Consider the following 23423-nt stretch of genomic DNA (forward strand, 5'->3'; position numbering starts at 1 on the left):
ACTCCGACCCCGAGCTCCACCTCTTCTCTCATGATCATGAAGAGCCGCATTGAAATCACCCCCAATAAGCCAAGGCTCCAAAACCGTACTCGCTAAAGAACTAATATCATCCCAAAAACCTCTACGAAGGCTTGCATTCGGGTTAGCATAAACAATCGTCGCCAAGTAACCATCACAACCATCCGACACCCGGAGATGAACAAAGTGTTTATTGTTCTCTAAGATCGAGACCATCACATTATCTTTCCACAATATCCAAATGCCTCCCGAAAAACCAGTCGCTTCGATTCTGTGAGAAAAGGGGAAGCCGCTGCGCTTAATGAAGTTGTCAGCCTTAATGTTGCTGATTCTGGGCTCTAAGATACCCACCACATCAAAATTATATTGAGAACAAAAATTCTTAAACACTCTAAAAAACTCTTTCGAGCCCGCCCCCTGCGAATTCCAAACAAAAAATTTATTTTTATCCGTCATAAGAAAAGACAAAGAAAGGAAAGAGCAGCCCAGGAAGAGGGGCCTCATTCAAAAGTAACATCCATACCATCCCCATTAGAATTCAGCTGGGGATTTATCTTGTCCATAACCGGGCAATCAACATACATCTCATCGATATTGGAGTTCACGTCAGAAACTTCAATGGGCATAATGGAGGTAATATTTTCCTTATTCCCCAATCTTGTGGGAAGCTTATCTGGAGGATCAGGATCACTTTCTACGTCATCATCAATTACCATGCAGGTATCATGTTGTGTATTTTTATCGAAAGCAATATAAGGGATTGGTTGGTCTTGAGTATTAAATGTTACTGTGACAACAGAGTGCTTTGAGGCATCAAGTGAAGAATGGGCCTTGGAGACAACAAATTTTTTCTTCTCCACTTGGGCCGGAATATTGGCCACATCCGCAAGGGCTTTCCTGGGGTTACTTTCCACATTAGAATGTGTAGGGGCATGTGTGTCATTTGCTGCATGGGAATCCCTCCTCACCTTGGAAATCTTTTTAGCAGCACTATTGGCATTAATTTCGGGACTTACCACATTGATAGTATCTTTGCTAGCTAACAGATCTCCTCCCGAATTCTCTCCTCCATCCTCTGAATGCAAAGCACCAAATCTGTTATTATGGATGTTATTTTCCTTAACGGTATCAGAATTCTTCCCTTTCCTAATATTATTCCTATTACCTCCAAACTTCCCATATCTACTCACCATCATCCATGGCCCAAAACTAGGGTTACCATCTCTGTCTTTTCCGCCGTTATTCTCATCGTTTTTTCCACTGTTTGTTTCCACCGGGACACTAGTCGGAGCTTTTTCAACCGGATCCTTAATTCGTTGCGGGCAGAGGTCCTTGACATGACCAAACCTTCCGCAGTCAAAGCAAATTCTAGGGAGGCACTCATACTCCACAAATTGAACATTGCCATCTAGGCGGAATTGAGAAACCAGAGGTTTTTTCAGGTCGAGCTCAACTGCAATTCTAGCGAACTTCCCTCTTTCTGCCGCCTCAGTGCAGTAGTCAATCTTCACCACTCTCCCTACAACGGCCCCAATGTGCCTAAGCACTTTCTTATTGTAATAATGAATTGGCATGCGAGGGAGGCGAATCCAAGCATTAATAAATCTAATCCGATCCGTTGAGACATCAAATTCAGGATGCCATGCTTGTACAGAGAGGTAGTGTCCTAGCATCACCCAAGGTCCTCCGGTGATAATAGAATTCATATCATGCCCATTCCGGAAACGGACAAGAAAGTAGTCATTCTCCAAATCGATAACATCAAAGGCTTCCACAAAATTCCATAGAGTCTCCAATCTATTACAAAGGTTTCGATACCCAATTGGCCTCCCCAATAGTTTCACAACAACTGTCGACCGCCACTGTTTAGACAATTCAGTCCTGATCTTATCAGAGAAATCAATGGCTGGCATCCCCTCCCCTCTACCGATAGTAACATCATCCTCTTCCACCTCAAAATCATCAAACTCTCCCGCTAAATATTCCTCACGGTCTTTATCGTTTTGCAGAACTTTATCCTTAAAGGACATGGCACCCGTAGGGTTATCTCCCTCATCCTCCCTGAATCTCGCTTTCTTGGTGGACCTGTCATCTGCGGCCGGCGGCCGAGGATCTTTCAAAAGAGAGTCGCTCATCAGAAAAGCACTATTAAAGCCGTTTGAAATTAGTTCCATTCAGTTTTGTATTCTTATTTGTGAATTTGAGTCTTAATTTCAGATTGATTTATGTTTCTATGTTTGTTTGGTCTCAAACTCTTCATTTGTGGAGATGATTTTTTTTAGTAATGCTCCTTAAGTGTTTGATAAAATAGCTCAATGAAAATTGTAGTTCTAGATTTTGGTAGTGACTTGAAGTTGTAGTTCTTTTGTTAAAATATAGAAAACAATTTGAAATAAAATAAATATATGGGATATTTGTCTATTTGAAAGTTTGCTATGATATAGAATTGTTGATTTTTGTCTTGTTGTTTATTTACCCGGATGAGACGAAGATGACAATCACTTATGGACATGTCTTCTATATATTAAAACCAACATTAACTAACAGTGAGATTTGACAAAATTGATCTAGCATTTGCTTAATGATTTGGATTTTATTTAGGGCTAATTATAAATAAATTCACGAACTTTTATATTTAGTAAACCGATATAAATCATAAGTTTAATATTCTAATTTTTTAAAAAAATAAACAATAGTAAATTGTTTTTTAAGTAAACTGATAGTCAACCGTTGGTAAAATTTATAGTTAGTAAACCGATATAAACCATAAGTTTAATAATTTATAATTTTTAAAAAATAAACAATAGTAAATTGTATTTAAGTAATTTGATAGTCAACTGTTGGTAAACTTATGTTTAGTAAATCAATATAAACTATAAATTTAATATTTATTACTTTTTTAAAAATAACAATAGTAAATTGTTTATAAGTAAACTGATAGTCAATTTTTGGTAAACTTATATTTAGCAAACCGATATAAACTATAAGTTTAATATTTTATAATTTTTAAAAAATAAACAATAGTAAATTGCCTTTTAAATAAACTAGTAGTCAACCGTTGGTAAATTTATATTTAGTAAACCGGTATAAACCATAAGTTTAATAATTTATAATTTTTAAAAAATAAACACTAGTAAATTGTTTCTTAAGTAAACTGATAGTCAACCGCTGGCAAACTTATATTTAGTAAACCGATATAAACTATAAGTTTAATAATTTATTATTTTTAAAAAATAAACAATAATCAACTATGTGTTAAGTAAACTGATAGTCAACAGTTGGTAAACTTATATTTAGTAAACCGATATAAAACATAAGTTTAATATTTTATAATTTTGAAACATAAACAATAGTAAATTGCTTTTTAAGTAAACTGATAGCCAACCGTTGGTAAATTATATTTAGTAGACCGATATAAATCATAAGTTTATTAATTTATAAATTTTTTAAAAATAAAAAATAGTAAATTGTGTTTAAGTAAAATTATAGTCAACCGTTGGTAAACTTATATTTATTAAACCGATATAAACCATAAATTTAATATTATGTAATTTTTAAAAAATAAACAATAATCAATTGTGTTTAAGTAAATTGATAGTCAACAGTTGGTAAACTTATATTTAGTAAACCGATATAAACCATAAGTTTAATATTATATAATCTTAAAAAATAAACAATCATAAATTGTTTTTTAAGTAAACTGATGGTCAACTGTTGGTAAACTTATATTTAGTAAACTGATATAAACCATAAGTTTAATATTTTATAATTTTTAAAAAATAACTGATATAATTTTTAAGTAAACTGATAGTCAACTGTTGATAAACTTATATTTAGTAAACCGATATAAATCATAAATTCAATATTCTATTTTTTTTAAAATAAACAATAGTAAATTGTTTCTTAAGTAAACTGATAGTCAACCGTTGGTAAAATTATAGTTAGTAAACCGATATAAACCATAAGTTTAATAATTTATAATTTTTAAAAAATAAACAATAGTAAATTGTATTTAAGTAATCTGATAGTCAACTGTTGGTAAACATATATTTAGTAAATCGATATAAACTATAAATTTAATATTTATAATTTTATAAAAAATAAACAATAGTAAATTGCTTTAAGTAAACTGATAATCAACTTTTGGTAAACTTATATTTAGCTAACCGATATAAACCATAAGTTTAATATTACTCCACTAATGCATAAAAGATTAAATTGGTAATACATACATGTTTAATAAAAACATAAATTGATGAAAGAGCAGAAGACAACAAAAAATAAATCTAAAAGCAACTAACAACTAAACAATATTACTCCACTAATGCATAAAAATTGATCAATAATAGAAAACAAAAACCTGGACATCAAATGCATAAAGAGAATATATACAAAATTATATCAAATGCATAAAGAAAATTAAAGCTCATAAATTTCAAAGAGAAACAATCACACAAATACCAAATATACAGTATTAAAAATAGAGAAATAAAATCATAATGAGTGAGAAGAAGAAGAAAGCAAAGGCAATAATAGTAGGAGGAAGCATAGCAAGATTATCATGCGCACATGCTATCATTTTAGCAGAATGGGATGTTGTCGTTTTTGAGAAATCAACCTCACCTCCAAATGGCCAAAGAACAAAACCCAGGCCAAAACTGAAAAAATTATTAAAAATTCATCTGACTTCCCAACTGTATGCATCCACAAACAGAGAGCTACTGTCCTCTCCAACTGCACTAGCAACAGCTCCGTCGTAAGCGCCAACCGACTCCACGTAAGCAGACACACACCGTTCAAGCTCATCATCATCATCCTGACCTTTCACAATACTACTCACTGTTTTCTTCTTCTTCCTCCGCCGTTTGCGGCTGATTTTAAAAGAAGACACTAATCCGACACCAGTAGTACCACCGCCGCCGCCGTCTAAACAATCTCCACTGTTGGATTTAGAGTGAGAGCACAACAGATGTTGATCAACTACAGTCTCGATTGATTGAAAGTTTATTTTTGTAAAGTGATAATACTCAAATCGTAAAATTCAATTAATTTTAGACAGTAGGTGATCTTGAGATTATTTAGGTGTTTTGGGGGTATTTGTCTAAAAAACTCTAATTTTTTTGGACAGTTTTAGGTTGGGTAATTTTGGATTGGGTTGGGTCACTAAAGCCTAAAAAATATAAATACAACTTGAAACTAGAAATTTAAAACCTAATATCTAAAATTTAAATCTGAAAATAGAAATATAAAGTAAGATAGTTGAAATCCATATCCGGGATGAAAAATCCAAAACCAAAAAATCAAATCGAAAAATCATTTTTTTAAAATCATTTTTCAAAAAAATATTATTTTTTTCAAAATGCAATTCCCAAAAAATCAAATCAAAAAAATATTTTTCAAAAGAAATATTTTTAAATTTTCTTGAAAAATGATTTTTTTGGTTATGTACGATTTTTGAATATTGTTTTCAAAAATTTAAAATTTATTTGGTATTCTAAAAAAACTCAAATACTCTTTAATTTGAAATGTGTCATTGACTGAGTTTTATCCATTGAATCATTCTTAAAAAACTGTTTTTGCCCAAAACATATTTGAGCTACAATGGGTTGGGTAAAAAACAACACAAGTTTTTTCTGGGTAAAAATGGACTATATTTTCTTGAGTGGATTGGATTGGATACTTGGGTTGGTCAACTATTTACCATCTCTACCTATAGGCTACATGGTTATAGAAATCCTGTACTATTGTCAGGGGTGGAGTCAAGATTTTAAGTCGGGCGGAGAAGGTAGCACGAATATTTAAACACGGACACGGCGAAACAATGTCATTTTATGATTTTATATGTAAATATGAAGTTTTTTGTACAAAACATCAAGTGTTCGAAACGTTTTCAGAATGGAACACGTCGATTGAATGAAGTGTCCATACTACCTACAGCAAAAATATTCAGAAAAAACTAAACTATACAAACTCATTAAATAAAACTTATATTCTTAATAGAAATCAAAATTGTAATATTTTTTTTGGAAAATTGTATAAAATGTATATAATTAAAGTTGTTAAAAATTTAGATTAAAAAATACTTGAATCAAATTTTTAGGCACGTCCAATTATAATCATACAACTGTTATTTTTTTATCATGGAGGGAGTGCTTTGTAGATGAATTGAACACAAGATTTTAGCATACACATAACTCTCTCTGGACTTTCTAAAATTATTATCATCGATTTTGTATTGATTGCTTGTTTCTTGTTAGATGAAATTTTAATTTCACATTACAATTTGTTGATTGAATCTCATAAAATTCATTTATTATGAGTTACGTATTTAGCTTTGCAAGAGCTCCAAGTAGTTGTTTGAAGATTCAGCCTATAAGCTAGTTTGCGGGAGTGAACTACTTGTTCGAACAAACTAGGTAGTATCTGTACTTAAATTTCACACCAAAAAATGCAATGAGGAGAGGTTTTACTAGTGTAAATACATATTCATTTTCTATGTTTTAAGGTTAGAAAAAACAACTATTGCAAACACAAACTCTCTCCGAACTTTCTAAAATTATTCTCATCGATTTTGTATTGATTGCTTGTTTCTTGTTAGGTAAAATATTAATTTTACATTAGAGGTCGTTGATTGAATTTTGTAAAATTCATTTATTATAAATTAGGGAGTTCGGCTTTGTAAGAGCTCCAAGTTAGGTGTTAAGCTTATAAAACACTATTATTGTAACTTGTTTCAAGTTTAATGTATTTACAAATTTCAATTTTTGAATGAGTTGTTGATGTCGGTTTGTTTTTGAACCGTACCAATCTAATTTCTCTTGGTTAAAATTCTCAAATCTTAACTTTCTCTACTTTTTATCTAATCAAATTTTTAATTTTTTGCATTCCCCCCTCTAAGGTTGCATTTGAAATTTCGCATATTTTTAACATTAGCAAAAAACTTGTTTAAATATTTTTATGATTTTGTTATGAAAAGACTTGTGAGAACACGTATACGTAAATGTATCATCTTACAAGTTTGTTTTTTATGAAACGTCTATAAAATAATTATGCAACTCAAAATTACTATGAAAATACTTTAAATTATGTTGCACAACTTTTTATAAAAAATTGTTTTAGACTATGTTATAAAAAAAATTATGAAAGATTTATAAAAATAAGTTTATTTAATGTCTAAAATACATAAATTTTATTATTTTTAAAAAAATATCAAAAAACTATAAAATGGTTATTTTATTTTACCCTTGACTGAGAATGTTTAGATATTAATATCTCTATTGTTAAGAAACTAAAACAGTTAAAAAACTGAATTATATAAATTTTTATACAAAAATTATGAAAATATTATGAAATGATTATAAAATACATTTTTCATAAATCTTTTTTCCGGTCATATTATAAAAATGTTATGAAGGACTTATCAAAATGATTTTATATAAATATTTCATCATACATGTTGCTTTTTTTTTTACAAAACGATTGTAAAACAACTACGACATAAAAGGCAAATATTATGAAACAGATTGCTATAACTTTTTAAAAAAGCATATTTTTGTTTATCTTATGAAACAATTGAATTAGTTGATTTGATTTGAAGTATTTTATATTTCTACAAGACCGATTTATTTTAATTTTAAAAAATAATAATTTAATTTGGTTTGGTATGAATAAAATGTACATTCCTATCTATTTGTTGCAATTAAAAGAATTTTTTTTTTTGAATTCGTTATAAAACAATAGTGAAAATCAAGAAGTTGTCTGTCTATAGTTATTTTTTTTTGGCCTAATCACTCAAAAAACCCTCACCTTTAAACTTTTTTTCAATTCCACCCCGACGTTAAAAATTTGTCAATTTTACCCACTTTTAAGTTTTCCGTTTTCAATTGTACCCCAATATTTTAATTTTTGTTAGTTTTTTTACTTAAATGATGAAATCATTCAATTAATTAAGTCTAAACATGAAATTAAATTCTTTTTTATTCAAAAAAGTACAAATAAGTCCTTTATTTTTAAAAACTAACTAAAAACTATAGTAAAATTAACACTAAATTAAATTCTTAATTAATTTAACTAAATTTAAATAAATTTTAAAAATATACAATTAATATATACGAGACGTGGAGAATATTTTAAACAAATTTCCAAACGTAAAAGACGATAATTTAATTTTTCAAGGTACAATTGAAACACAAAAATGCAAAATAGGGTAAAATTGACAAATTTTCAACGTCATGGTATGATTGAAAAGGGGCTAAAAGATCGGGGTTTTCTAAGACATTAGGCCTTTTTTTTTTTAAGTAAACGTTGTTTTATTCATTTTTACCATTGGATGGATTGTTATCACTTTTATGCAATAGTGAAAATAATAAAATATTAAAAATAAAATCATTCTAAAAAAAGGGCTTATAATCAAATACTATTATCTTTAAAAGCCACAAAACATTGCCTGCCCATTTCCTTTCTTTTTTCTTTTACTAATGACATCACTAAACAATGAAAATAAACAAATCACAATTATAATTGCATGTTCTATATTTCTAACAAAAGATGAACCAAATTTACCCAAAGCCTCAATCATTGATAAACAAATACATGATTGGATGTTAATTTTAAACAAATGTGAATTTGCTTAATATATTGGTTTAGGCTTCCAAACCCACATGGAGATAACTAAAGTCATCAATTTAATACACCAAAAAAATCATGTTCACATGCTTTATGCCTATGAAACTTCCATTTCCTACCCATTCCTCCAAGATTGTGGCCCAGGCACTCGCATTATTTTATTACAACTGTGAATATGACATTTGGTCATATTCAACCATACAAACATTTGAAAACTTAGCCTAGTGTCTAAATTCTTACGATAATGTATGAGGTTGGGATCGAACCTCCAACTATCTCAACTTGTGTTGTCTATTCAAAAAATGGCTAATAATAATAATTAATTCCCGTTAAATTTTTTTAATAATTAAAATATGTCTATCTTTAATAAAAAAAATCATACAAAATTATCTTTTCTAAAAAATAATAAATTGTACTAAATTTATAAAATATAAAAAATTAAATCAGGTTAGTCAATTCGATTGATTTTTTAATTTAATTTGAATTATATTAAAATTTTATTGTTTACTTTTAAAATTTGATTCAGTTTATATTAATTTTAATATAAATATTTTATATAAAATCAAAACAAGCTAAAAAATTTGAAATCAAATTAAATTAATAGATTTAGTTTGATTATCCAGTTAGATTTGCTTTTGAAGAAAATCCAATCGCGGTTTTTAAATTTGTACATTAGGATCAATCAAGTCACACTTAATCATTTTACTCAATTAAATATAATATTATTAATTCAGAATAAAATTGAGTCATCTCAATTTATAAATTAGTTCATTTTATACAAATTTATTGTGAATAGATCTAAGGATAGAGAAAATTGTCTTAAATCAATTAAAATATTAAATATGAGTTAATTAATCTTAACGTACTAATTTGAGGACAAAAATGACCCTTTTGCTCGTTTATCTTTTGTGCAAAACCCATTGACTAGTAAACCACTCCTATTGTGAAGTCAAAATGTTGGGCAAGTCCTCACGCGGTAATGTCTTCGACAAATTCTTCTAAGGGCCATGTCACCGCCGCCCTCCAAGAATTAGCCTAAAAACTTGATCACACATACGAAATTCAAGAATCAAACACGTGGTCTCCATCTAAGGGTCTAAAATTACTCACCTGGACAGAAATATCTAACTCCATCCCTCTATAAATAGGGAAAATCATATGCACTAAAGGAACAACACTCATTTACTACAAAAATATATAAACAGAGCAAAAACAGAGTATTTCAGAAATAAAAAGAGGGGCGATCAGAAAAACAAGAACACATATAACAGGGGCGATCTCAAAAACACAAATATTTCATCAATGGCAAGAACATCAAGTATGGTCATTTTAGCTGCGGTTTTTGTAGCCGCCTTGTTTCATAGCTCCGCCGCTCAGGCCACCACTCATGTGGTGGCTGGTACCACCGGTTGGACTATTCCTAGTGGAGATGCAGCTCTTTACTCCAATTGGGCCGCTGGCCAAACTTTTTCCGTAGGCGACATTCTTGGTAAGAAATTAGTATATGTTTTATAAAATTTAAGTATAATGATAAAAAACATTGGTACTTTGATCGATTTTAATTAAATTCTGTAATTTTTTCAATTATAACCAATTTTTTGCAGTTATAGTTGTCAATTGGATAAATTTTAAACTAATTTTTTTAAATTAAGATAAAATTTAAAACATGAACGATCAGTTTTTTTATATTATTATTAGTCTTAATTTTTAATCATTTATTTTATGTGAATCATAGAGGCTAAATGTATAATTATAATTTTTATTTGCAGTGTTTAACTTCGCAAACAACGCACATGATGTGACTAAAGTAACAAAGGCCGATTACGATGCTTGCACATCAACCGCCCCTATTTCTCAGGCAACCACTACTCCAGCAAGAATCACCATCAATGCAGCCGGCGAACACTACTTTTTGTGCAGTTTCCCCGGCCACTGCGGTGCAGGTCAAAAGTTAATGATTAACGTTAGTGCTGCTGCAACTCCGGCTCCACCACCTTCAACTCCAGCCCCACCACCTCGATCCACCACACCTACACCAGTCTCCGCCCCAACACCTGCTCCACGTACCCCAGTTGCTGCTCCTACACCTGCTCCACGTACCCCAGTTTCCGCTCCTACACCTGCTCCACGTACCCCATTTTCCGCCCCAGCACCCGGTCCAGTTTCTACACCAGCACCCACCGGCACCGCCACCCCACCAGCAACCTCCACCTCTCCTTCATCCCCAACAACTCCTTCTACCCCATCGCCGGCAGGAACTACTGGTCCTCCTCCCGACAGTTCTGCTAAACAACTCGGTGTTGCCGGTGTTTCTGCTACTTTGTTGTCGATTGTTGTAGCTTTTTTGTATTAGAATGAACTGACTTGTTAAATTAGTGTGTGTGAGAGAGATTCATTTTGGTTTGTATCATTTGTTATACAGATTGAGTTTTTTTATTTATTTACACATTTAATAAAGCTGTTTTTCATTTACAGCTTAATCATATTATTTTGCGCATAATTGATCTATGATACCATTTGCTTTAAAAATAAAAATAGCTTTGTCTGAAGTTAATATCTAAATTTTTATTTTACTTATTAATTATTACTATCTTAATTTGTAAAGTATCAGTATTTCATAGTCATCAAACAAGAAGTAATATCAAAATAATTATTGAGTTTAATAATATAATCTATTGTTTTAATTTTATACAGATAAATATATTTTTTACACCCATTATAATCATCATAATTTTTTAATATAACATCAAATTTAAAATAATATGAATATATTAATATTTTTTAATGTATTGCTAAATAAAAAGAAATAAAAATATTCGTTCCATATATTTGTTTTTAAAATATTGATTCAAGAATTGCTATGCTAATGTAATTTAAAAAATAAAAACAAAATATATACATTTTTTAATTATATGTCAATATGTCATGATGATCTCAATCTCGCGAAACCTATTTGGCCATAATCATTTTTGTCTGGTTTTTGATGGAAGGATTACAAATTCAAAATTTAAGATAGATACGTTTTTTTCAAAAATTTGAAAAGAAAATTAGATGGGTTTGAATTTATGGTAATGTTTCAATTAATCTAATTTGTTTTGGGGTCCATAATATTAATAGAATTGAAGGGTGTTAGGTTCAAAGTTGCTGAACTGGCTAACAACTTGCACATTTGAAGATTCTTATTGCACATGATATGTTATCGGAATATAAATATATTTTCCGTATTAATTACCCTGAAAAATTAATTACCGTCTGTTCTTTTTTTTTACTTTATAGGTTTTTCGTTAACACGATTTTATGATTGAAAGATTAGTAACTTAATTTTTATAGATAAACACATAATCATAAATTAAAATAACTGTAGATAACCCCGTAATAAAATACATATATGCTCATAGAATTTGCATATACTAATGTTTAGGTTTCATTTATACTCATAAATTGTATTTACAAGTACATATTAATATTTTATTAAATACAATGTCAAGGAATACAAATATAAATGAGTTTATAAGTGTGAAGTTTCAACCACTTATTAACTAGTTCTAGTTATTAGGTCATGGTTGAATTTAAACATATTTCATAAACATGCGGGTTATTACAATACTCTCACTAATTTATAATTAATTACTCCTAACAACTAATATGATATCAAAATGGGTCTGGCCCGAGTTCTTAATTTGCCAGTTGTGACAATCGATGTCTAGTCCCGGATGCATTTGAGAGGAAGTGTTTATTTTATTAAATAATTATCAAATTTACTATTATTAATTATAATAAAATGTCTTTAAAAAATAAAACACATAAAACAATAGAAAGTACTATTATGTTTATGTTGAGATCATAAAAATTACTATATTATTAAATTAAATAAGGACAGATATGATATTTTTTATCTAGAGATCTAAATTTTTTTAGTACACATAATTATTCTATATATATTTATATCAATTTGTACGGAGAAAATAAAAATATTGAAAGACTTAGTAGAAAAAAGAGATGAAACAACTGGACTTTCCAGATACCATAAAGATTAAACAACTAATCATCAAAAGTAAACGTCGTTAAAGTCATAATTTGCTTGCTTTATGTAGTGAAACGTTGAAAAAGTATATTGCTTTATTAAGAAAACAAAGCTTGACCCGGAAATGTTCATTAATTGATAAATTAAAATATGCATGACTACTACTCTTAGATACAGAAAAAATTGCACTCGTTATAAAAGTACACTAAAAGAGTTGTATAAAATAGATATAGTAATCCAAAAGGTCTCCTCTAAAATTAAGATTACATGATAGAAAGTATGGTTTGGTAGCCTGGTAGGTGTTGTTTATGTCTTGTTTCCAATCAGAATTGATTTATCAATTGAAGGAAGACAAGGAGCGGGTTGGAGGGATACATGTATTGTGTTAATTGTAGATAGGGGTGAGCATTAGGTCGGTTCGGTTATAATCGAACCAACAAGCAAAACTGAAAAAGAAAAGGAGAATTAAAAGTAAAACCAAATCAACCTCCGATTTAACCAATCTTATCAAATGCAAGATTATTGAATTAGTTAGACAAAGCCTTCATCTAACTTAAAATCAAATTTAAAAAAAAATCAAAATCGAATCGACTTCTTACTTAACCAATCTTATGAAATACAGGATGATTGGATTAGTTAGATAAGTGCAAAGTCTTCATCAACTTAATAAATCTCAATTTGTTGTTTCTACATATTCTAATAAATCTTATTTAGCTAGTTCTGTTGATACTAATTCTTTGTAGCATTTTTATTTGGGTCATATAGCTAGTACTATATTATAGTGTTTACAATCTACTTATTCATCTATCAAAAAAATTGTTGATAGTCATTGTAAAACATGTCTAGCTAATTAAGAAAAAAACAATTATTTCCCCTTGAGCAAGTATACGTCAATGATTATTGTGATCTATTACATATTGATATATTAGGTCTAGCTAGAAGACGATAACCTAATGGTTATAAGTATTTTTTAACAATACTTGATTATAAAAGTAGATATGCTTGATTGCTATTGTTAAAGGTGGGTTTTTGATATGAGGCACCCAAATTTCTATTGTTGTGCCTCTTTTAGAATTAATTTCAAAAGAGTGTCTGAACCCACATGTTCCGCATTCTAGAAATGCGGAACATGTGGGTCCAGGCACTCTTTCGGAAATAAAATGCGGAACATGTGGGTCCAGGCACTCTTTCGGAATTATTTCCGAAAGAGGTACTGATCCGGAAATTTGGGTGCTTTTGAGGCACCCAAATATTAAAAACCCGTTAAAGGTTAAATCGGATGCAAGTCCTATAATATTAGTAATTATGTTTAGGTTCAATCTGTTACAAAAGATAAATGCATTAGGTCTCATAATGATGTACAGTTCCATATGCTTGTTTTATTTGATTCAAAAAGAATTATACATCAAGCCATATGTATATATATTCCAGAATGAAATTCAATAGTTGAAAAGAAACACCAACATATTTTCACCAACATATTTATAGACACTTTTTTTTTGTACAAATAGAAAAGTGATAAGGAATTGAAGCATTTGAGGATGATTTCAAGAGCCGCCCGTTTAGGTGACGAGTTAAATCTAAGGTTGGTTTGTTGTCCTTTCTCTGTGAAAGGTTTGTTGTCTCCTTTTTAGAAGGAGTTGTTGTCTCTTTTTTAGGAGTTATATCAAGTGTTGATTGAATCGGATGTTGTGAGTTTAAAGGTGTTTGAACGAAGTTTGAACGAAGAGTGATTGAAGACTGCACTTAATTCGCGAAACAGTTAGTAATTTATTTTTATTTTCGTAAGTAAGGTCTGCGAATCAGGCAGCATGTTGTCTGTTCCATGTCAGGTCATCGGTCTAGTTTTCAAATTATTCCGAATTTTTTACAAATATAACTGTTTCATATTCAATTTAATGAGATCCGATAAATTCAAAAAAAAAAACTAAAAATAGAGTCATAACCTAATCTAAACTGTAACTATACCTTATCCTAGACTATAAATATCACCTTAACACTCTACATAAAGAAATTAAATATTACCGTGACCCAAATATTTTCAAATTTTGATTAGTCAACATACCGTGACCCAAATATTTTTTTTATCAAAAGAAATGTCTGATTAAAAATCTCAATACATTTAGGACATCCTTCTAGTTAAATATCACTAGATGGCTACAAAAGAACCTCAAAAGTTGCACACAAAATTGTTCTTGTTTAAGATGGAACCAATGAAAGCCACATTCATAACCAGGCATGCTCTTAATGATACCAGAATCACCAGCTTCAATAATGCTGAGGCAGCATACTCTGTAATATTTTCCACAGGCAGTTCCCAAGTCTACATTGTTTCCGTTGTAGTGATGTACTCCAACCTTAGATTTAGTTTTTTTATTTTTATTTTTTCAAAAAATTTATTTAACCGGTTAACCGGCGGTTGAATTAGAAATTGACGGCTTCACTGGTTTGGGCTTTCAAAACACTAAATCTAATTATGGATCGGACTTGGGAGAATTCAAATTGAGACCGATTTTTACTCTTTTATATACAAGTTTATATCCGGCTAAGGTATGGTTCAGGTCTATTTTTATTATTCAAGTTCAACTCATAAATTGAATTTATGCGTACTCTAAATGAATTTTTGAAACGTTTTCTAAAATATAGAATAAAAAAAAAGAACTAATTCTAAATGTGTGGAAGCAATAAAATCATAGAAGTCCCCATCGATGTCTTGAATGAAACGATATTTTAATAAATGGTAGCTATAGAATGAGAGGGCTACAATATTCATAGAATTAAATTTAATACACAGTTAGATAAGTTTCTCACATGAAGCTCTAAATTTATCAATTCCTTACAATAATTATATACCAAAAGAATAACAATTTTGGATTCAGGGTCGACCTGTAGAACACAAAAAATGGATCGGACTGGGTTGTTCATCATTTTAGCAGCTTTATTACTAGAAGCTGCATTTGCTGCGACAACATATTCAGTTGGAGATGACATGGCTTGGGGAGTTCCTCGCAATATTTCTTTCTATGAGGGCTGGTCTACCAATAAGACATTCCAGATTGGAGATTCATTAGGTACGTTATTATATTTTACAATTCCTAATTTTCTATTAAAATGTTAGATTAGATTTATTAAATAGGCAAAAGTTATTGATAAGCCTTTTGAGGTTAGAGCTCAGAAATATTTAAGTTTTTATAATTATTGTCGTTTTACTTAAGCAAGTATCTAAAATATATATACACACATATTTTTAGTCTAAAATATATTGAGATTGGAGTTATTTCGATCTACAAACTTGTATTATAATTTAAATATATTCAATTTGATTAATTAATGTTAACTAGATTAAATTTTTTAAAATCAAATACGTCCAAATCGAAAAAGATAATAAAAAAAACTTGGATCAACTTGAATTTATTTGGATCCGTTTGATCTTAGATTATAAATTTCTAGATTTACTTAATGATATCGTACGAGTGGATGCAATTAGACCTAATTGGTCATGTCATGTAATTTATTAATGCACATTTCTGACAACTGGGTTTTGATTTTGTTTGAAATGAACATCAGAATTCAAGTGGGCGGGCGTACACAATGTATTAGAGGTGAAATCAAAGAGTGAATATGATAATTGCACAAAATCAAATGGAATACTTAAGGAAATGAGTCCAGTAACCATCCCTCTCACTCAAAATACTACTCTGTTCTTCATCTGTACCATCGGACCACACTGTTCTTTAGGGCAAAAGGTGGCAATTAAAGTCGGAAACGGAGTAATGCCGTCATCATCACCACCACCGTCGCCGGCAAACTCCGTAAATCCACGCTGCAGCATTAGTGACTCACTTGCAGCTTTCTCTGCTACTCTCATTTTTTTCTTTATTTACTCTACATAAATGTTTAAAGGTAAGGTGTTCATATTTCAATTTCAACATGTTTGCCAAACATATTTTTTTTTTTTTTAAATCGTATCATTTTTATCATCTTTTCAACTTTTGTCAAATATACTCACAATTGGTTTGGATCTTATATGTAGTATGATGTTGTACTTGTATGTTTGTGTGCATAAAAATACTTTTACGTGGCATATATAATATTATGACACATCAGCTCCAAATCGATTGAAAGTATATGTAGTAAAAGCCAAAAAGATGATAATATATATGACACGATTTTAAAAACATGATATATTTGACAAACAAGTTAAAATTGTGGATAGATATGAACATTTTGTCATGTCCAAATATAGCTATTACTTACTAGTGTGTCGCATGAATATTTGTCGAGTTTTATGTTTTGGAGTGTTTTTATATTTCTAAAACTCTAGAAAAAATGTAACTATTACTTTATTAAAATAATATAATTTTTCGTTTGAGTGTTTTTGTTTCCATACATAAGATTTTTTTTTCTTTTTTGGAATTTATGTTGCTGCAATTTCTACTTTGTACAAAAATAATAATTTTTATAATGTATTATAGTATTGGATAATGCTCAATGTTTGATCGTTAGCTTATACTTTGAAATTAATTTACGTTTCTCATACAAGACAAGCGTTTTACATCATCATATATATCATCTGTGTCAAATTTAGTGTATTACTTTGAAATAAGTTGTGCAGCGTAGGTGCTTACTTGACCTTGTTGAAAAAATGAGCAACGCGGAATAACGAATTATGATTTTTCTTCCAAAATTAAATCTATTTATTAAAAAATATTACCATTTTAATTTTTTTGATTCATTTTACATTAAAAGTGAACTAAGAGACTTTTACTCTAAAATCAAATCAAATTTTAGATAATTTTAAATCAAATCAAATTGAATTTATGAGTTTGATTTAGATTTTTGAATTGATTTAAGTTTTACCCAACTTTGGAGCAAGGGATGCATTTCCCATAATGATTAATGTTTTTTGAATTACATGCATTATGTCATTAATTGACCTAAAAATGTCATATATATTGACACTGTCAGATATTACAAGCAAACCGTGTCATAGCTTGAGAATGTATATGGTTGACTCGGTCTTAATCTGTTACCAATTCTATTACTTGTCTCTTACGTTATATATATATTGTTTAAAGCATATGCAAAATTCATCCCTGATCTTGCTTATTCCTTGCCAATTACACAAGTCATCACAGTTTTATTAATAAGAAAAAGAATCATTTGTTTTCCGACAACATCGATCGGTGGGTAGTTGCTGCCGGAGGATGATGGGTATGGTGGGATTGTTTATAATTGTTAGAGTGGGACTATTGCATGGTATAGATGGTGCTAGTAAATACACAGTCGGAGATAGTGTCGGATGGACTGTCCCTCCTAATAATTCTGTTGGATTTTATGAGGATTGGTCTTCCAACATCACATTTCAGATTGGCGACACCCTTGGTACACATTATATAAGCTTTCTACTTCACTTATTTGATTTTTTTTCAATTGAAAATGTTTCAATTTTAATCATCTCATCATGGAATAAGTTTTTTTGAATATGAAAGGTAAAAGCACCCTATGCATGCACCACGGGCCGTGGTGTGTTGCACCATGCTTTAACCAATATATATTTTCAATCAAATATTTTTTCAGATATTCTTAGCATAGCTTCTATATATAATCATGAACCGTATGTAAATTTGATGTGGATTGATTTATGTGATCAGTGTTCAACTGGACTGGGACACATACAACAACAGAAGTAGCAAATGCAGAGTATTACAAAAACTGCACAAAGACAGGAATAGTGATTCAAACAAGCGGAGTCAATGTCCCTCTTTCTACAAATGGCACTCGCTACTTTGTATGTTCTGTAGGCACACATTGTCAACAAGGTATGAAGGTGGCTATCAGAATCGGAGATGGCGTAGCACCGCCGCCGTTTCCACCCTCGGCAGCTCCCTCCCTCACCACCATTGGTTCCTTCACGGCTGGCCTCTCTTCTTTGCTATTTTTAAGTCATATAATATTTGTATTATAATTGTAATCTAACATAATTGATTCTAAGATTTTTATTTTTATTTGATAGAATCAACATGGAGATCTGATTTGGCATAACGCATTTTTGGATCTTTTTATTTATACTATTTTTGACATTAAATTCCTCCACTTTTATTTGTTAATATTGCGCTCTAACACTTTTAATTTTGTAGACGTTGCGTCCGTCATAAAAAGTGTTAACGGTGTCATTACAGACCGATATAATAATAATTTAGGAACTTAATATGAATAAAAGTAAAAGTGTTGAGACTAAGGTAAAATAAGAAAAACAAGTAGTATATGTTTTATGTCTTCTTAATATGTGAAAAAAAAAACAATGTGACTTCTTAAATGGGACGGAGGGAGTAATAAAGTTAAAAGAAAAAATTATTCTTATCCCATTAATGGCGCGTAAAATATAGGCACTTCATTTCTGTGACAGAGGGACTTTAAGTCTATAAAATTAAAATTATAAGGATTCAATGTCGACGAATAAAAGTTTAATAATTTAATGCCAAACAATGTACAAGTACAAGGGCCCAAATATATATTTTTCCCTGAATTTAATTTTTCTTTCTTTCTAGTCCTTCAACTAATGAAAAATGTTACTTTAAATCCCCTGTTAGATGTCCATCAGGAGCATAACACGCTCCAAGATTGGCAGTGATAAAGGTTAAACATTATTTAGATCCCTATACAATACATTATCTGTTTATCTAGTCCCTAATGCAAGAATATATTTTTTTAATAAAATAAAAATTAATTTTATATTAATTTCATATATGTCACGGCCCAATTTCATGAATCGTGACCGGCGCTAGGGTATGGGTATGGTTGTACCAAAACCCGTAGCAAGCCTTGCGGAAATCAAATAAACGTTTAAACCTGCAGAAAACTGCTCGGGGGCAACCGAGACTCCAACCTAAGTCTAGCAATTTATAATACAGTTCTAATGTAAATAACTTAAGTAGCTGAAAATATTCCACAGCATGCCTTAAATATAATAATAAAATATTCCAGTGTAAATATGCTAATAATAAATAGTCGATCAAATTCGACAATCCCAAAGTGTAATATTGAATGTAACATATAAACTAGTTCTACTGCGGTCTAAGAGTTCGAAAATAGTAACTAGTTTAAATAACATAAAAACCTCCGAGGAATCAAAAGAATCGGAGTGGACCAGCTTTCAAATCATAAACCTGGAAAAATTTGGGAAAACAACGGGGTCAGATATACTGAGATGAGTTCGCAATACTATTTACATTTATTAAGTTTAAAACCCTTAAATCAAAACATTTTTATACTAATATAATATGATTATGGAAAACAGTATTGAAATGATCCCAGCGTAAGTATGACATAGCATACCGATAAACCCAGAGTGGACGGGAACAAATCCTCGTCATATAAATATACCAGCGTAAGCAAGACTTTAGTCTGCCGTTTCCCAGAGTACTTACCGGTGCACACAGTCTCGATACAAGCCTATCGAGTAGCTCGTTTCAATCCAGATCCATAATCCGTAAAAACAGTTCACAAACATTTATAATATTAAAATACGATGCGGTACTTAATAAAGCGGTAAATAGCACTACAAACTCACTGCTTGCTTATCCACGTGATCTTGGCAAACAGCTAACCCTGCGTAGACTCCGAAGCACGAACAATCGACGGGTCTAAAATAATAAATAGGTTAATATCCGTACGACCCCTAACTCTAAGATCACTAGACACCACGTAGGACTAGCACAATTAAATAACCGGATAAATCACAGAGAAACACAATTCTCAAATAAAATATAATACCGTAATTAATTCAAGACTATTGAGTTCTCACCTAAATCCAATCCGAAAATATTATTAAAATAATATTTAATTGATAAATAAAATCAATTCCTCAAATAGTGAGTTAGCCGAGTTTTTCAAAACTACCAAGTTAAACTCACATGTCGGTGACCCAAGTCCAAACCGACCCAACCATAAAACCAGAGTTATAAACCACAGTTTATAATTAATATTAAATAAAATATTAATTAATATCAAAATAGAACTCAATAGCTTGAAACCCCAGTAATTAAATATTACCGGCAAAATATTTTAGTAAAATAATCTAATAACAATTAAAGGCTAAATTATAAATTTAGTCAAATTGGCATGGTAAGTCAAAATCTCTAAAATATTAGATTTGATATAAATATCAAATTCCATTTATAATATTCAAAATAAATAATTTAATTTAAAATCGTTTAAATTATAATAAGTTTAATATTAATTCTAGATTTAAAATATTGATACCTAAAGTAATTTAAAATCATAATTAATAATTTAAGTTGCAAATTTAAAGGTCGAAACTAAATCCGTAGATTAAATCGAAATTAAATAATATGAGTAGTTAGAAAATAAACTTAAAGGATTCAATTTATAAAACAAACTAAATAAGTGACCAAATAAGCAATTTAGCCAACACTCACAATCTGAACAAGAACAGTGCAATGTGTATCTCATGACCAAACTTAGCAAAAAAACAATAAACTGACGTGCACACTATTCACGATTGATTACAGATTATATATATACATGTATATGCACAATTAAAAGAAAGGAAAAATCCAACCCAGTTGATGAGCAAAAAGAAATCAAACTCAGTTGACAAACTAAAATCAAACCTAATATAAAGTAATAAGAAAATGATAGAAAATTATGCCATGTAATTATGTCCACACATCACAATTACCCATAGAAGAAAAAGTGTAATAAATCAATTATAAAATAAACAAAGACTCATAGAAAATCGTGCCATATAATTGTTTCAAACTCAAGCATTACACGTGAAGCCAAGGTACAATAATCCTATTTATAAATCTGAATTGAATTTTGCCCAAACAATAAATCTCAAGAATATGTACCTTTTCAATAAGAATCTGAATCGCACAGTGATGTTTCTCTTTTATTTTTTTGGTGTTTGTTGTACCCAGATAAAAATAATTGAAGTCTTTATATACAGTTAACTAAGTTAGGGTTTCGTTTTAAAAATATACAATTACAAACTTACCCTTCATAAATATTTTATAATTCATATTATTTTTAATTTAAAAAGAATACAAGCTTATTCTTTTTAAATATTTTATTAAAAATTTATTTATTTTTACTCAAAAAATTACACTAATTTCTTTTAAATACACATATTAGAATTAAAATTTCTCTCAACATGCCCAAAACCCCACTGACACATACTGATTTAATTTTAAAGCCAAAGGTACAAAATAAGCCCAAACGACATACCAAAGGTTATGAAAACCAAATCAGGGTTTCAAGGAACCAAACCACCAAGGACCAACACGAAACACATCGAAAAAATCATCGGAACAAGCCGGAAAAACACGGGGTATTACATTCTCCCCAACTTATATAAAATTCGTCCTCGAATTTAAAACATAAAAACAACCCACGTAAAACATAACATAATATTACATAAAAGCCGAACAAAAAAAAAAAAAACACACATCACCAACGTGAAAATGCATAAACAAGATACCCCAAGTAACCAATGAAGATAAAATATAACAATTCAACAAAACGAGTTATGTCTCCCAAGTAGATTTCTCAAATGAGTGATCAACCCAACTGGACCATAGCAATACCTTTACTCATCAACTTATGCACTTGCATAAACACAACTTAACAAGTTGTACCTCAAAAGATAACTCAAAACACCACTTACATAAATCAACAAACTCAAATCGACACAACGCACATGTGCGCAAAATTATAAATTTGGCAGTTCGGTGCTCCAAACTATTACTTGATTAAACAAAATATAAACCTCCAAGATTATTTAACTATAAACATTAAACATGCTCACAAGGGAGGTTACCAAAACTCGCTTGAGTTTTAACAGCTATCATAACAACCTTAACAATGTGCAAGGACAATCTCGAAACTCAAATTGTAATTCTTACAATACTAAAATCTAACACTTCAAAATGGAAATCTTGAAATCCTCATTAATAACATCAAGCAACTCTCGCCACCTACTTAACATGCCTACACCTATTATCCCATATCAAAGCATATAATTAAACTCGTTATATCAAACAAGCGATCTAGTCCAAAACTAATTAGATAAGGTTCTCGCCAAAATATACCAGCAAACTTTAAAACATCATGAAAATCAAGCTGTACACACGACAAGGACTAAACTCGACAAAACCATTAACCTTAACGAATCCATAAACACGTACTACATAATGACATTCCAAGGAGTATATCACTTTAACTAATGATAACAAAATCTTCAAACTACATACAAACCAACTCATTTAGAAAAGTTCTTCCACTCATACCATAAGCAAGCATACATCCCGAAGTTACCTAAGGTAATTAATTACCAACATACATACCAATTTTGTACAAACCAAATTTTATTCTGCACACAAAAGGTTTAACAACCAAATGAAACAATATCCCACTTTCAATAGCAAAAATTTACAATCAACAGTATTGATCAACCAACCTTTACTGTCGAAACCTACTCATCAGAATTCACAGATCAACTAACTCATAAATCCGAACCAAACTGAAATTCTCAAAATTGTTTCACCAAATATAAATATAAATTTGTTAACAAGAGATCACCTAAATCACATTCACCAGTAATCGGGTCATTGGTTATGCTCAAAACCAAACTTATAGGGAAATAATTCAAATTACAAAATATTACAACTTCCCTCTTCTCTTTAAAAGACATTAATATCTTATAACTCCTTTTATATTTTAAACCAAAATA

General features: G+C 30.2%; 3 protein-coding genes and 1 long non-coding RNA gene across 4 annotated transcripts; 3 read left to right on the forward strand and 1 right to left on the reverse strand.

The window, feature by feature from the left end:
- The first annotated feature begins 9812 nt into the window (after positions 1 to 9812).
- LOC126665617 (cucumber peeling cupredoxin-like) lies at positions 9813 to 11126 on the forward strand. Its single transcript, XM_050358453.1, has 2 exons — positions 9813 to 10132; positions 10413 to 11126. Exons 1-2 carry the CDS (start codon positions 9946 to 9948, stop codon positions 10994 to 10996), a joined length of 771 nt encoding a protein of 256 aa, XP_050214410.1. The 5' UTR covers positions 9813 to 9945; the 3' UTR covers positions 10997 to 11126.
- Positions 11127 to 15430: 4304 nt separating this feature from the next.
- LOC126665749 (umecyanin-like) lies at positions 15431 to 17039 on the forward strand. The gene is made up of 2 exons (XM_050358640.2): positions 15431 to 15738; positions 16235 to 17039. The coding sequence occupies exons 1-2, from the start codon at positions 15570 to 15572 to the stop codon at positions 16558 to 16560; spliced, it is 495 nt and encodes a 164-aa protein (XP_050214597.1). The 5' UTR covers positions 15431 to 15569; the 3' UTR covers positions 16561 to 17039.
- Positions 17040 to 17142: 103 nt separating this feature from the next.
- Positions 17143 to 18755, forward strand: LOC126665750 (stellacyanin-like). Its single transcript, XM_050358642.2, has 2 exons — positions 17143 to 18052; positions 18322 to 18755. The coding sequence occupies exons 1-2, from the start codon at positions 17875 to 17877 to the stop codon at positions 18633 to 18635; spliced, it is 492 nt and encodes a 163-aa protein (XP_050214599.1). The 5' UTR covers positions 17143 to 17874; the 3' UTR covers positions 18636 to 18755.
- Positions 18756 to 19602: 847 nt separating this feature from the next.
- LOC130015311 (uncharacterized) lies at positions 19603 to 20699 on the reverse strand. The gene is made up of 2 exons (XR_008790335.1): positions 20241 to 20699; positions 19603 to 19836 (listed from the first exon to the last, which is right to left on the reverse strand). It is a non-coding gene; the product is annotated as an uncharacterized LOC130015311 (long non-coding RNA).
- Between the last annotated feature and the right edge of the window lie 2724 nt (positions 20700 to 23423).

The sequence above is a fragment of the Mercurialis annua genome, linkage group LG1-X, assembly GCF_937616625.2.
Source record: "Mercurialis annua linkage group LG1-X, ddMerAnnu1.2, whole genome shotgun sequence".
NCBI lineage: Eukaryota > Viridiplantae > Streptophyta > Magnoliopsida > Malpighiales > Euphorbiaceae > Mercurialis > Mercurialis annua.

Bases quoted from the DNA above. Each gene is read 5' to 3' on its own strand.
- LOC126665749 (XM_050358640.2), top strand. From the start codon at position 15,570: ATGGATCGGACTGGGTTGTTCATCATTTTAGCAGCTTTATTACTAGAA. The intron at 15,739-16,234 runs GTACGTTATTAT...AATGAACATCAG, and splicing joins CCAGATTGGAGATTCATTAG to AATTCAAGTGGGCGGGCGTA.
- LOC126665617 (XM_050358453.1), top strand. From the start codon at position 9,946: ATGGCAAGAACATCAAGTATGGTCATTTTAGCTGCGGTTTTTGTAGCC. The intron at 10,133-10,412 runs GTAAGAAATTAG...TTTTATTTGCAG, and splicing joins TTCCGTAGGCGACATTCTTG to TGTTTAACTTCGCAAACAAC.
- LOC126665750 (XM_050358642.2), top strand. From the start codon at position 17,875: ATGATGGGTATGGTGGGATTGTTTATAATTGTTAGAGTGGGACTATTG. The intron at 18,053-18,321 runs GTACACATTATA...TTATGTGATCAG, and splicing joins TCAGATTGGCGACACCCTTG to TGTTCAACTGGACTGGGACA.